Raw genomic sequence first — 14,900 nt, 5'->3', positions numbered from 1 at the left:
TATTTTGCTCCCTCTTGTAGTCAATTTCATATAGAATCATAGAATGTTAGATTTGGAAGGGACCTTGCAGGTCATCTAGTCCAACCCCCTGCACTCTGCAGGAGCATAGCCAAAAGATAGCCCTACAACATACCCGAAAGATCACACATATTTATGTCTGGCATATCACACATTAGCTACATTATTTTAGATTAACTTTTCATTCAGAACAGCACAGTTGTTTGGCATGCTCTTTTAGTAGCGGTATTCTGGAACTTAAATCCTCACAGACTATTCATTGCTTCCCTACCAACATGCATTTTGCAGGCTCCCAGGCTATAGGCTGGCAAGGAAGAAACCCACATATAGATTTCCAAGAATCCAGGCATAATGATCACTTGCTGGAGCAGTTGAACTCTATCAATGTGAGGTTACCCACCTCTAAAACTCAGACTAGGGCCCCGGTCACACGGCAAAGTTTCTGTGGGAGAGGCACAGGAGTCCCGTGGATTTTCTGGGTGCAATCTCACCTCAACATCTGGGAAGCGCAGTGCTCCTGTGGTGAACCCGTGGCTGCCCGCCGAAGGTGCAGAGTTAAAAACTAGTACCTACGAGGTACTAGTTTCTGGAAACCGCGGGGCAAGGGTGGGCGTCTGACCGCATTTCCGGTGGACTTCCGTGGCATCTGGCGCTCACCCATGTCCCATCGCAAAGAAGGGGTTTTTTCCCCAGGTCTCCACAGGATGCGCACAAGCACCCAACGGAGCATGCGCACAAACAGGAAGCGGCGTTTGTCACAGGAGCCGCGTGGCGCGAGTGCCGGTTTGAACGTGCTGTGCTGCTTCTTTGCTGCGCTGTGGACTAGCCGTCTGATCTGCACCTGACGCCTACCCACGGGACCTCCAAAGGACTTCTGATTGGGCTGCCGCACGTTATTTTCCTCCAGGGCAATTAGCCACGCCTCCCCCCCCCGCATTTTCCGGCCCGTGTGACCGGGGCCAAAGTAGATCTTTGTAAAGAAGCTAAATGGGGTGGAGATGACAAATCAAAACTATGGAGTGAGGATCTGTGGAACAAATCATAATTATGGAGTGAGGATCTGGCTTTGACTAAGTTTTATATAAAGTATAAGAGATTGTGATGCAAGAAAGCTAACTGTATCTATGGCATATTCTGGATCTGCCAGAGATGGCAACTTTTGCATTGGATATAAAAGGCATTTTCAGCATGTTGACCTCAACTCTCCAGTCTGGCAGCATACACACTAAGACTGCATGACAAAGCTACTGCTTTGAACAATTTCCATAGGTGGATGTATAGAAAGGGGCACCAACAAGGGAAGCACATCCTTTGTTTCCTGTACAGTAACACAACTGTTAAGTACATGGCACTAAGGTTCTGTCCTGCAATAAGGATACAGATTTTTAACACAAAAAAATGGTCTAAGAAGACTGAAATATTGCCCAATATAATCTGAACGTATAGCAGAAAAGAAATCTTTTCCTCCTGAAATTTCTATGCAGCAATGGCTGAAAATAAATTTGTGAAAAAATACCAAACATTATAAAAAATTAATATTGGAGCTGCCTAGTTTTCTGAGAATCTTTCACTTATTCCATCAAAAGAAATATACAAAATTTGTTACCTGAGAAAACGATCTTAAAGACAATATACAAGAAGCATTTTAGCATGCAATGAAGAATAGTCACACACAGCAGAGTCAGCAAAGGTTAAAACGAATACCAAGTCTTTCTTGAATTTTCTTTCTAGAGGGAAAAACTTATGCTCATTCACTTTTGTCTCATTTCTAACCTATTTACAGGTGAGTAACATGGACTTCAATACAATTTCCCCCCCAGATGAATAAGTATATCACTGCAACCTTTTAAAATTAACACTGAAAACTAAAAAGCATTCCAAGTCCATTAAAGGCAAACTATGAATAAGTTATCTAATTTCCAATAGTATACCATGGATTTTTATCAACACCATAACCTATGATGTTATAATAAAAACAAAAGTATCTAGAACTCACTACTTGAACATACATTCTTATATAAAAGTTAGAACAGCAGAGAAAGGCAGCATATAGATGAACTAAATAAATAAATGTGTCCTCAGTCTTTATATAAGAGCCTAGGAGACAGTAGTAGTGTAAAAATAATGCAGTAGAGATGCTTCTTGCTTTAAAAACTAGGCTGCAAGCATTTTACTCAGAACTAAATTGTCTTGAAATCAATAGGATTTAATATGTTTCAAACGAGGCAATGTTCCCTCTAAGCTGTGGAGTCTTGTGAGCAAAAATTCTATATTGTGAGCTACTGGTGTTAAAATTGTGAGTGAGGGATTTGGCTTCTGCATAAACTAGTTTGCTCTGGAGCCATCCTTCCTGAGCTAAGACAAAAATGTGTGAGCTGGAGACTAAAAAACTGTGAGCTAGCTCACACTAACTCAGCTTAGAGGGAACACTGCTGGAGATCTAAAAGGGAATGCTTTAATTTAGAATAACAGAATATTGGTTCCCATCCCATTGGTTGCATTTAATTTCTGATATGCTCATATATAGGGAGACTTAGTTTTTGCACAGACTGCAACACCTCTGTTACTAACCAGCACCAGCACAACAATTTAAATGATATTCTAAGATGTGGCTAGTGCACAAAAGCGTTTAAGAGATTTTAAGCAAATAAAGAAAACATAAAGAGTATAATTTAAATACTTAAAAGAGAATGAAATATGTATTTCACATCCAATAGTGCAAGAACCAACTTCACATTATTCCCATTAAATTTACTGATTGACAAAAATGCAATCTTTGTCCAGCAGAGTTGTTTATTAACCATAGCTGTATAAGCTGTATGCTAGTATTTAGATGGCTAAATTGAATTTTCCAGTTCTTATGCTGGGTGGGATGGGATGGGAAGAAGAGTGACTTTAAAAAGTGCAAACAAAAATAACACAGATCAGAAATACTTGACATACCTTCAGACTCTGCTTATCTTGATCATGGCACTGAACTACTGTCCTAAGATCTGACTGAGCTGTATCTTGGCATCGAGTTTTTATTTTTTTTAAGTAATTTAAGGACATTCACTCTCTCAGTGAAAGACAAGCCCTTCAATGGTTTTAACAGAACTGTGATCCTTAAAATATATCTTCATTCTCCCTGTGATGGCTTTGCTTTTTCTCTAGGCTATAGAGATGAAGCTCTTAAGATTTGTGAAGTAGCAAGACAGAATAGAAGCTTTAAAAGCATGCATTGTAGCATCATGCTGTGCTTTTAATAACCACTAAGCCCATTTTCCAGGGTTTTTTAAGTTTAAAGAAAGGAGACAGCGCTAGTTATTTTCAAAATATATGTTTTTTGAAACTCATTAGAACCGTTGTGTGTTGTTCATCAAAATCCCAAAGTTGTTGTAACCAGCCCTCTTTCAAATCATCCTTCCACACTGGAAGAGGAAAAGAAGATCATCCCAATGTTGACTTTATATCTCTGGTGAAAATAGAGACTGTGCATGCTTGATAGCACAAAGTCATCCCCATGAGGAAATGGGTTTTCCTGGCTCAGCCACACATAAACACTGATCTGATATGGGTGTATAAAGAGCCATGTTCTTTTTGAGCATATGTCACTCACCTGTTTGGCTAAGCTGGGATGTGCTTCTGCTTCTTCGAGATACCATGGCAACAACTTTGGCACTAAGGCTTGATCGTCTTTTCTTCCCACCTGTTCCAACCGTACCAACTGCAGTGTCTGATTGACTTCCATCATTGTGTTCCAGCTTATACACCTCTCCACTCACACTTGTGCTCTTTGTGATAGTTCTCCCTGAAGTCCCCATCCGTCTGCCTTGCATTTTAGGAGTAAATGTACTATATTTACAAAGTAAAAAAAAAGTGCATATTTAAATTATAATTGTGTATTTAACAAAATATTCAAATCTAAAAAATCCCCATTGTATTCAAATGGTATTCAGTTTTTTATTTATAACATAAAAACCTTGCTGAGTATATTTTCAAAAATTATGGAAACAAAATCTACAAAGGAGTTGCATGTTTACAAATCCCTGAAGTTTATTTTTTTCTTAAGTTCCTAATTGGAATCTTACTTTTGAGTTCTTGCTTTGACTGTGACCAGTCATCATTCACTGGTTTTCAAGTTACACACTTGAGTGCAGTGAAACAGGAAGGACTTTGTTCAGTGCAAGATGTTCTTCAAGATGAAAGATACTGGAATGCTCTGCTAGGTAGCAATCCTTCTTGAAGGTCTCACACTTAAAAATACTCATCATTTATAATGGATAAAAATAAAAGAGAAAAGACATGTTCTTAACTATAAGGAGCAGTGTTATGCAGTTGTTAGAGTGCTGGATCAAGTGAGATCAGGATTCAAATCCTCATTCAGGCATAAACCTCACTGGGTGCTCTTAGGTACATTATTACTTCTTAGCCTAACCTACCTCAGTGGAGGAGGTCATGGAAAACCATATATGTCATCCTAAGATATATGGAAGAAGGATATGATGTACACACAAGAAATACTATAATGTAAACACATCAATACATACCCTGAACAATATGTTTTGCAATGAATTAAAATTTAGAATGTAAATTTATTTAAATAATTTAAGTATTGCTGATTAAAGACTAAGGGTACACCAATATTACAGAAATACATAGGTAATTAAACGAAATGCATAGAATCACATTTAATTAAGATATGTGTGTGTGTGCGTGTGTGTATAAAATCAGTCTCCAAGATCTGTTGTGCTTCATATCATAATCTTGCCTTCAAATCTCGTTTGGTGAGAAATCAAGATTTCCGAGATCTGATGAGACTGGACTATACCATACTAATTTCACTCCCTAAATATCAATACAAATATAAAATATTTAAAAAGGTGCACTGGCAAGGATTCTTAGTAAGATCTTAGTCCAGCACACTGTTCTTATCTATATATTTAAAAGAAAGTCCCCTCACCGTAAAATCAACGCCCAGGCCAAACCGCTGGACCTAGAGACACCAAATTCGGGGAGACCACTCCTACCATGGTGTAGGTGCTCACTAAGAAGGGATTTTTAGAAATTCGACCCCTAAGTGGGTCAAAAGAGGGAAAATGTGCTCCCCCATTGATTCCTATGGGGCTGCCAGGTGGCTGCCTCTCTGTACCCCCCACTCTCTGATTGGTCAGCTGCAAAGCTCAGTGTTCTGAGGTAAAAAACCCAAACAGTTACAAGGGACTGCAGACAGTTAATGACAGTTGAGGAAATCAGGAATGGCCAAGAACCACCTGTGAGGTAAAGCAAAGCTGTTGGCCCAACCTCTCTGATGGCTTCCAACACACTCCCCCCACCTCTTACAGGTAACAGGTGGTTGTCTGTCAGGTGTAGCCCCCCTCCACAGTGACTTCTAATACTCCCCCCTACTACACTGGGCAGGCAGCTGCCTCTCAGGTGTAGGAGAGGAGGTGGGATGGCTTCCAGCACACTCCCCCCACCTCCTACACCTAACAGGCGGTTGTCTGTCAGGTGCAGTAGTGGTTGCAGGGTGCTTAAAGCCATGAGGGAGCCTGACCCAGCAGTAACACCTTAGTGATCTTGCCAGCCCTGCCTCCACAGTGGCTTCTAATACTCCTCCTCCCTCCCCATCCTACACTGGACAGGCAGCTGCCTCTCAGGTGTAGGAGAGGAGGTAGGATGCTTACAGCTGCCGGGGAGGTTTGCTCAGCAGGATTTCCTTAACACTACTGCTGGCCCAGCCTCCCCTATGCCTTTAAATACAATCCCCCCCAACACTAGACAGGCTGGTGTCTGTCAGGTGTAGGAGCAGGGCCAGGGTATGAATGTTTATGGGGAGATAGTAAAGGACATTTCTAGGAGCCATTTCAATGCATGCCTCCCTCATGAACCTGAAGAAATGTCCACCACATCACCACTCCCTCACATCAATTCCCCCTCACACCTCTCACCTCTTACTACTCCCAAGAAAGCTCCTGGCAAATGTCGAGCCAGATACACCAATGCTACAAGGAGGAGGCAACTTAGGAATGTGGCAAAGACATTTGCACATAGTACTCATGCTGTGCACTGAGCTGCACAGGCCAAGTACCAGCAAGATCACCCTGAGGCGCTCAGAACAACACAGTCTCCATATGAGCAAAACCATCCAGGAACATAAGTAGAGAGGCCATCACTTTCGTGGAAGGTGGCAGGAGTTGACTTAACAGACAAGTGCTTCTTAAATGGACAGTTCTATGTGGCCTGCTCCAGAGTCAGCTCATCAAGCAGCCTGGTGATCCTAGCCCCTGAGGGCAGAACCACCAATGTGGTCTACAGAGAGGTCGTTCAGTAGAGAAAGAAAAAGTACGTATGTCTCATTTCTTACACTACAATCTTCTCTGTTTGAATTCCTACAACAAATGTCACATTTCAGATTTCACATCATCAGTATTATAACTGGATTTACAGAACTTAAATACCATAGCGAAGCACAGGTAGCAGGCTAGTTTCTTATAAAATTCATCATGCAGATGCAAAATGTATGATTGTTTATTAATTTAATTAATCTTATTTGGATTTCCAGCACATGGGCCAGTTAATAACAATAAAGTGAAAAATTCATCTGAAGTCTTTATGTAACCTACCTACTAAAACATAAGCCTGCAATATCAGAAACTAACTGTTACACCTTTCTTAGTCAAGTGAAGTCAACAGGTTTAGAAGATTATGTTGTAAATTACCTCATAACTCTTGCCACTGAAAACTAGTTTGGATAAATTCAAAAACAACATATTTGTAGTATCATTTATCAATCTCTCAGCTACAAATCATGAAATGCTTGTCCAGCCTAGGAAGGGAAGTATCAGGAACAACAACAACAACAACAACAACAACACACACACACAAAATTTGCAAGTTTATAATTAGCTAGAAATTGTAGTTCTGTACGTCCCTCCCCCAGTTTCCTTCACAAATGTGTGCCTAGAATAGCTATGGCTGTGCTTAAAATAAACTGTTAATAATTGGATCCCAGACCTGAGGCTTCCTTAGGCTTCTTCACCCATAGGACAACTGCTTAGCTCACACTACTTTGCATACCGGAAATGCTAAAGAACAGGGGGGAAGCTGCATTGCTGGAGACAAGGGACTTTCCCTCTGTCTCCCTGTCACTCATGCATGAGCTGGTCAGTAACACTAAGGTCAAATCAAATCAAATTTATTATTACGGTTCGTGACCAGCACAAGATCAGTTACAACAATGTACATAAATCTGATAAGTTTTAGGAAATACACAATATTTATAATTACTGAGTGTACATAATCTGATAAGTTTTAGGAAATACACAATATTTATAATTACTGAGTGGCCTATGCATTCTTAAAATCACAGAAGAGATTGAAGAAAACATCTACATTTTATGATTCAGCTACATTCCCTGTGAATTCTGCATGATGCTGCAAGAAATCTGGCACAGGGGAATGTGAGCTGAGGATTTGTGTCTGAAAGGAACCTCCTCGTAATTTCAGATTCAGAGCAGGTAGAAAACCTCCCAAGCAAGGGTGCAGTAATCTTCACACGGATTTCCTGGTAGAAACGGCAGTGAAGCAAGATAGGCTCATTTGTTTTGACCTTCCGTGCTCCACACAGGCAAACCCTCTCTGCTAATGGGATCTTCCTATAATGTCCCTCCACTACTGCGGAGGGGAGTATATTCCATCTAGCCATAGAGTAAGCCCTGCAGTGGGACGGGACCTCTAACAGCGATAAGTAGGCTGCTGGAATTACGACGTATCTAGTGTTCTTTGATGTCAGGAAATTTGAAACTTTGCTGATGTCTCCCTGCCTTTCAGTATCCAATATCCTTTGCTTGACCAGGGCCTTTGCTTGATCTAAGGGCATTTTAAAGAGAAACTCTGGGGAGAGGCCTAGCATATTCAGTTTGTGACAGACTGCCTTTAACCAAGTGGATCGAAAGCCATCCCAGAGAATTAATGATGTAAGGTCTTGGGAGAAATGGTTTAGCTTAAGCCATAGATTAATAGATGTGATGCTTACCCTAGCCTCTAATCTAATCATATTGGAATCTAGGCACAGGCTTGCATTCAATGCACATCTGGGGAATCTGCTCTTTAACATTTCGATTGAGTTCTTTCTAATGGGGCAAAACATGAAGATGGTGGGCTTAACATCTTCCCATACAGAAATTGGGAGACGGTTTTGGATTGATATAATCTGAGGGCTGCTGGAATATATTGCCCACTGTTTTTATAGAAGAATCTTAGAATATCCTGTACCGATTTTTTTACTTATATTGGCCATGTAGTCGTGATGGGCCTTCCTCGCCCCAGAAGACTGGGTCATCACACCCAAATATTTAAAACACGTTACCTGTTCGATTTTATGGCCATTGATGCTCCAAGCCCTAACTTTAGGTCTCTTACCAAAATACATGATTTTACTCTTTTGGGAATTAATCTCTAGGTGGTTTGCGTTACAATAATGACTGAATGCCTTCAATGTCCTTCTAAGGCCAACAGGGGTTCTGGATAACAAAACTGTGTCATCAGCATAAAGTAAGGCAAATATCTTCTGCTCAGCTAGAGTAGGTGGATGAGAATCAACACTGCTTAGGCTACTGATCATGTCATTGATATAAAAAATAAATAGCGACGGAGCCAAAACACAGCCTTGTTTTACACCTTTTGTGGTTATGATAGGATTAATAAGAAGCCCATTTTTGTTACACCTAATTTGGAAAGATGAATTAGAATACAGGACCCGAATCAAGTATAAGAGCCTCTGATCTATAGATGTGGCTCCCAATTTGTCCCATAACCTGTCCCTAGCTATGGAATCAAACACGGTTTTTAAATCAATAAAGGCTGCATACAACGAAACTGCATTCTTGGCAGCATATTTGTCTATTAGATGTTGCAAAATCAGACTGTGGCCGATGGTAGTTCTTCCTTCCCTGAAGCCAGTTTGCTCTTCCACTAGAAGATTCTCTTGTTCCATCCAGCTCTTGAGTTTATCTAAGAGATGACTAGCGTAAAGCTTACCAATTGTACTTAGCAAACTGATTGGTCTATAATTAGCTGGGTCATCTCTCCTCCCAGATTTAAAAAATGGAATTATAATCGCCTTCCTCCAATCATCTAGGATTTCCCCAGATAAATCGATGTAGATAAAGAGAGAAGCCAAAGGGGAGGCCCACCATTCAATGTTATCTTTTAATAATTCTGCAGGGATGTTGTCTATACCTGAGGCTTTTCCTCTCTTAAACTGGCCAATGAGGGACTTGATTTCCTTTGCTGTGACTGGGGGCCATTCTGGTAGATCTTCCGGCTTTTGAAGATGAAATACTTGAGGAGCCTCAGCATGCAGTTTCCGGACGTACGCCTCCCACGTGTCAGCAACACTAAAGTCTGTATTATGGCAGACAGTTAGGGCTATAATGGATCCAAAGGTGTAGAGCATCATGCATAAAGCATCTTTAAATGGATGCACCTCAATGACAGATTCTTTGCTCCTTTACATGGTCTGTAAATAATGTAGTTCATAAATATTGTTTGTTAATGTAGTTTCAAATAAATATTTCTTACATTGTTTAAACTCAGGCTTAAACTTTGGCTAGACTCCAAAAGCAAGGAAAAATCCACAGATGTACGGCAGTCATTGAGATCAGCTGTAGCTGACATTAAAGATGGCCTGGATCTAATGGACTGTGGGTACAGCTCTCTTTTTGGAATGTCCTCCAAAGAGTCAAGAAACCTTTGGAAGAGTGTGGGATGTTGCAGGGCCATCAAATTAGAAAGGCATGAATGATAGCTGCTAGATGTGGATGAAACAAAAAAAATGGTTGTAGTCTTCTTGCACAACTGAACTGGTAAGTTGTGACCAATGTTCCCTCTAAGCTGTGGAGTCCTGTGAGCAAAAATTCTACTTTGTGAGTTACTGGAATTAAAGTTGTGAGTGAGCGATCTGGCTACTGCATAAATTAGATTGCTCTGGAGCCATCCTTCCTGAGCTAAGAGAAAAATGTGTGAGCCAGAGGCTAAAAAAATGTGAGCTAGCTCACACTAACTCAGCTTAGAGGGAACACTGGTTGTGACTATTAGCCATGGCAAATGGACCATCTAGATTATGACTCAGGAAGATCTTCAAAGATGCAGATCTGCAATAGCACAGAAGACTAAAATATCACCCATCATAGATGTCCCGATCCCCCCAGACCTCAACAGCTGCCAGCTATGAATTCAGTTTTGTCAAGATTCAGCCTCAGCTTGCTTCCTCACATCCAGTTCCTCACCATGCATCTATGGGACATTGGCTGGATAGTTGCTTTATTCTGATCTATACAATGTAGTATGCTAAATTCTAGATATGACTGTGAAACTGTTGGTGATTTTTTATGTGGGATGATGTGGGTATTCAAAATTTACCCTTGAATACTTTAATGCTTTCGTACCAAAGAGATCAGAGATTTGTGATGCGCATTCATGATATGCATGGGATCTCCACTACAAAGAGTACCAAGTCCTATGAGGAAAGACTGACGGACTTGGGAATGTTTAGTCTGGAGAAGAGGAGGTTGAGGGGCAACATAATTGCTCTCTTTAAGTATTTGAAGGGCTGTCAGAGAAGGGCAGGGAGCTGTTCCTGTTGGCAGCAGAGGATTGGACTTGCTATAATGGGTTTAAATTATGTGCAGGAAGGTACCGGCTGGATATTAGGAAAAACGTCTTTACAGCAAGAGTTGTGAAACAATAGAATCAACTGCCTAGGGAGGTGTGAGCTCCCCCTCACTGGCAGTCTTTAAGCGGCGGCCGGACAAACACTTGTCAGAGATGCTCTAGGCCAGGGGTGTCAAACATAAGGCCCAGGGGCTGGTACCGGCCCATCCAGAGTTCCTATGCAACCCATATACGATTGGTGCTAGGGAAGGAGTGCTGGGGGGAGTGGGCAGAGCCACTCCATTATGGCTTCAGCATGGCAGAACAACCTCATCTGCAGCAGTCAAGCATAATGGGAGCATGTGTCCAGCGCTGCACTACTGCCTCTCCAGTCCGCCTATGTGGTTTTTCCTCTGCACCCCCGTCTCACCCCATAGGGCCTTGCAGTGAGGACATACTAACTTGGAGCTTAATATCTACTGTCCTTTACACAGTTTCTGTCTCCGGTACCTGGCATTACGTTTTATGGCACACATGGCCTAACCTGACAAAGTGACATTTATTTGACACCTCTGCTCTAGGCTGATCCTACATTGAGCAGCGGGCTGGACTAGATGGCCTGTATGGCCCCTTCCAATTCTGTGATTCTGTGAAAAGAGGAGACGATTTGGTGGCTTTCAGGGAAGGGAACGAGGAAATAGTGGGAGAGGAGGAAATGAGATGCCCCTGTAAGCCCCCCACTTGTCTTATATTTATTACTATCACAGACAGCCCTATTTTAAAAAGAAATCTAGAGGAACATTTTCTACAGATAACTAAGAAGAAAGCTGCATCCTGACCAAATTACAAGTTTTGCTGAACCACTGTATATGATGCACAGGCTTTACTTATTAGTACTGAGCCAATCCCTGGAGTATAATATGCTTGTAAAAGTAGACTGAATTACTCTGAGTGACAGTAAGTGAATATATGTCCAATGTGGAATGTATTTTAATGACAAACACTGTTTACATTCTCATTACAGGTACTACACAGATAATACACATCTCAGGTCCTGTGATGTTGGGAAAAAAACAGAGAATACAATTTTTCAAATTCAGAAAGAACAAAGCTTCTCTCTGAGGAGCAAAAAAAAAAGGGTTTTAAGCTTCCCCCTCCTCCAGGATATCACTGTATCAGTGAAGAGACAGTAGATGGAATAGAGAGCAACTTCTGCTTCAAAAAGAACAGATTTGGGAGGACCTAGATTTCTTATAGTTGCAAGTCCTTTCCTGTAGAAAATAAGGGAGGAGTAATTGAAGATGTATTCAGTATTTGGGTCATTTATCCAGACTTATCTAGCCATAGCCTTACTTGATGGAGAGAGAAAAAAATCAAACAAACAAGAAACAGACTAATCAGAACCTGTAGGTAATTATTTTTCATAGTGGAAGATACTATCTGTATTCTAGTTTTAAAATATTGTGATTTGACAACTTAAAATTCATGAGAAAGCAAAATCAACCAAGCTGTCTATTAACTTCAGATATCTTCTATGGACGTGTGAGCTAGTTTTAAAATGTCACAATTCCTTCTTTTTTCTGAAGTGATCCCACAGTTTATTTTGATATTTATATAGAAAAGTGGGGGACTTGCAGTACAGCATCTCATTTTTCCACCCCTCTACTATTTTTTCTTTCCCTTCCCCGAAAGCCCCTTTTCCCATTCTCTCCTTCCCACCCACCAACCAACCTCCCTTTATCTGCTCCCCATCTACAGCTTTCCCTCCTTCCCTCTGCCAGGCAACCCCTCCCTGGGAAAACTCTGCATGGCTGGGCCCAGGCGCATGGCTCCACATGTCAGGCTGGGCCATGTTGCCCAGTGGGGAACCGGCAAGGACTTGCAGGGGGGCACCTCATTTCCTCCTATATCCCCTACACCACACTGTTTCCACTTTTTCCTCCTCCTGGCAACCCCCCATCCTCATCTTTCCATGTTTCCTTTTCTCCTTTCCACCTACTCACCCATCAACCTTTTATCTACCCCTATATTCACACAATGTGGACCAAAAGCAGTTTGCATAATTTCTTCTCCCCCATTTTATCCTTACAACAACCATGTTAGATAGGTTAGGCTGAGAATGTGTTGTCTGGCCCAAGGTCAACCAGTGGGCTTGCATGGCCGATTTGAAACTGGGTCTCACAGATCATAGTCTGAAACTCTAACCACTACACGCACTAGCGTTTGTGGGGTTGGCTGCTGTTAAACAGTAGCAAGCAGCTGGGTCTGAGTGAGTCATGCATGTCAGGTGGTAGTACATCACCCAATGAGTCTTTCCTCAAAGGCCAAAACAGCCCTGGAAAAGTCCCTACCCCCTTGTCCCCTGCCTTTTACTGACAGAAACTAAGGCTGGCAATAATATGCAGTTATTTAGCAACAGCCGCTGAGCACAATTGCTTCTTAAAGCTACAGGCACTGCTTCTATTATTTTGAGTGTTTTCAACCCCCATTTTTTTCTGATTTTAGATTTTTCTGAAAATCCCCCTCCCCCGGTTCACAGAGAGATCTCTTTTGTCTCTTCATGGCTCCAATCTCTGTATTTATGGATCCACAGATGGGGCCATGTTGAGAATTAGATATGTTGATGATATATCCAGGATCCAAATATAACTTCTTTGGGCCTAATAAAACATGTCGCCTCCCCATCATCCTGTCTCATGCATGAAATCTCACAAGTCAAGATACCATGTTGTGGTCATGGACTTGCAGCCTACCATGGGTATTCTCATGCCTTTTGCCCTGGAAAAGTATCCTCATTTGTCCCTCTATGCTTGAGGCCTGCATGTACATATTTCTGCACAATATTTTCATTTAGCTGTATTGTGTCTCATTATTTACAATTTTAATGATACATCAGGAGACTTCTTCCCTGTAGCTGTATCTACAATAAATGTCCCCAAATATCTGTAACATAGATTTCAAAACACTTGTTGTTAATACGATTGCCAGGTGTGATCGTTGTGCTGGTGGGGAGATTTGGGGAGCTGTCTGGGAGTGGGTGGTGATATCACCAATGTGATGACATCATGTGGAAGTGATGTCATCACATCAGCAACATTGCACGGTGACACTGTTTCTTGGGCAAACTCTACGGTTAAAATTGGGCTCAAACCACAGAGTTTTTCTCAAAAAGCAGAGCATTGCCACACAACATCACAGACATGATGACATCACTTCAGCGTAACATCATTGCGTTGGGGATGTTCCCGCACAACATTGCTGTTCGGGAGTGGGGCTTCCTCTGCTGGCCAGGTGGCCGGCGGCAGACAGAAGCCCCCAAAATCAGGGGGTCCCCTGCCCAGACTGGGGGGTCTGGGAACCCTAGCTGTTAAAAAAATATTTTCAACTGTAATTATTTCTGTTGGGACTAAAACCATGTTGAGAAGACAGCGCTCAGGCTCCACTGGACTGTTTTGGATAGGAAGAGAGTGGGGGGGGGGGGGGGGGGAGAGCATGCTGTTTCCTTCAGAGGTGTTGAACCTATTTTCAATCATACTGCAGCAATATTTGGTAATTTTCTGTTAATAATCAATAAATAGTGGATAACAAAAACAAAACAACCTCTCACCTGGCTTTCAGTAACATACTGTAATAAATACTTCTCTAGAACATATTATGAGTCTTTAAACAATTTTCATTACAAAAGCACACAATATAACACCTTCCATAAAAGCATAATAAATAATTTTTACTTCTTCAGCATAAGATACAAACTATGATAAGTGTCACATTTCCATACACCCACATCCAAAAACATCCAAGAACATGACTTTGCACATTTTCTTGTTGCGGCCCACTGAGTCCACTCAAGTTTTGTTCTAGAGGTTCAGCAAAGAAGGCAAAGTAGGTCTATAATTTTTACTTCTTCAGCATAAGATACAAACTATGATAAGTGTCACATTTCCATACACCCACATCCAAAAACATCCAAGAACATGACTTTGCACATTTTCTTGTTGCGGCCCACTGAGTCCACTCAAGTTTTGTTCTAGAGGTTCAGCAAAGAAGGCAAAGTAGGTCTCTTCAGTGAGAAGAGGGGATGTGACAGGAGTCATTATTAATAATAATAATAATAATAATAATAATAATAATAATAATAATAATAATAATAATAATAATAATAATAATAATAATAAATATTATTATTATTATTATTATTATTATTATTATTATTATTATTATTATTATTATTATTATTATTTGTTCCT

The 14,900-nt window shown here is 41.1% G+C and overlaps 1 protein-coding gene across 1 annotated transcript in view; it reads right to left on the bottom strand.

The window, feature by feature from the left end:
* RIMS1 (regulating synaptic membrane exocytosis 1) overlaps positions 1–14,900 on the bottom strand; it is a 517,496-nt gene that overhangs the window by 33,612 nt on the left and 468,984 nt on the right. The window contains exon 30 of the mRNA XM_015427952.1: positions 3,617–3,852. Within this exon, the coding sequence (XP_015283438.1) occupies positions 3,617–3,852 (236 nt within the window). The remainder of the gene's footprint in view (positions 1–3,616; positions 3,853–14,900) is intronic.

The sequence above is a fragment of the Gekko japonicus genome, unplaced genomic scaffold (genome assembly GCF_001447785.1).
Source record: "Gekko japonicus isolate JY-2015 unplaced genomic scaffold, Gekko_japonicus_V1.1 scaffold826, whole genome shotgun sequence".
NCBI lineage: Eukaryota > Metazoa > Chordata > Lepidosauria > Squamata > Gekkonidae > Gekko > Gekko japonicus.
Note: the sequence above shows the minus strand (reverse complement) of the source record. Positions and strands in the feature narration are given on the sequence as shown.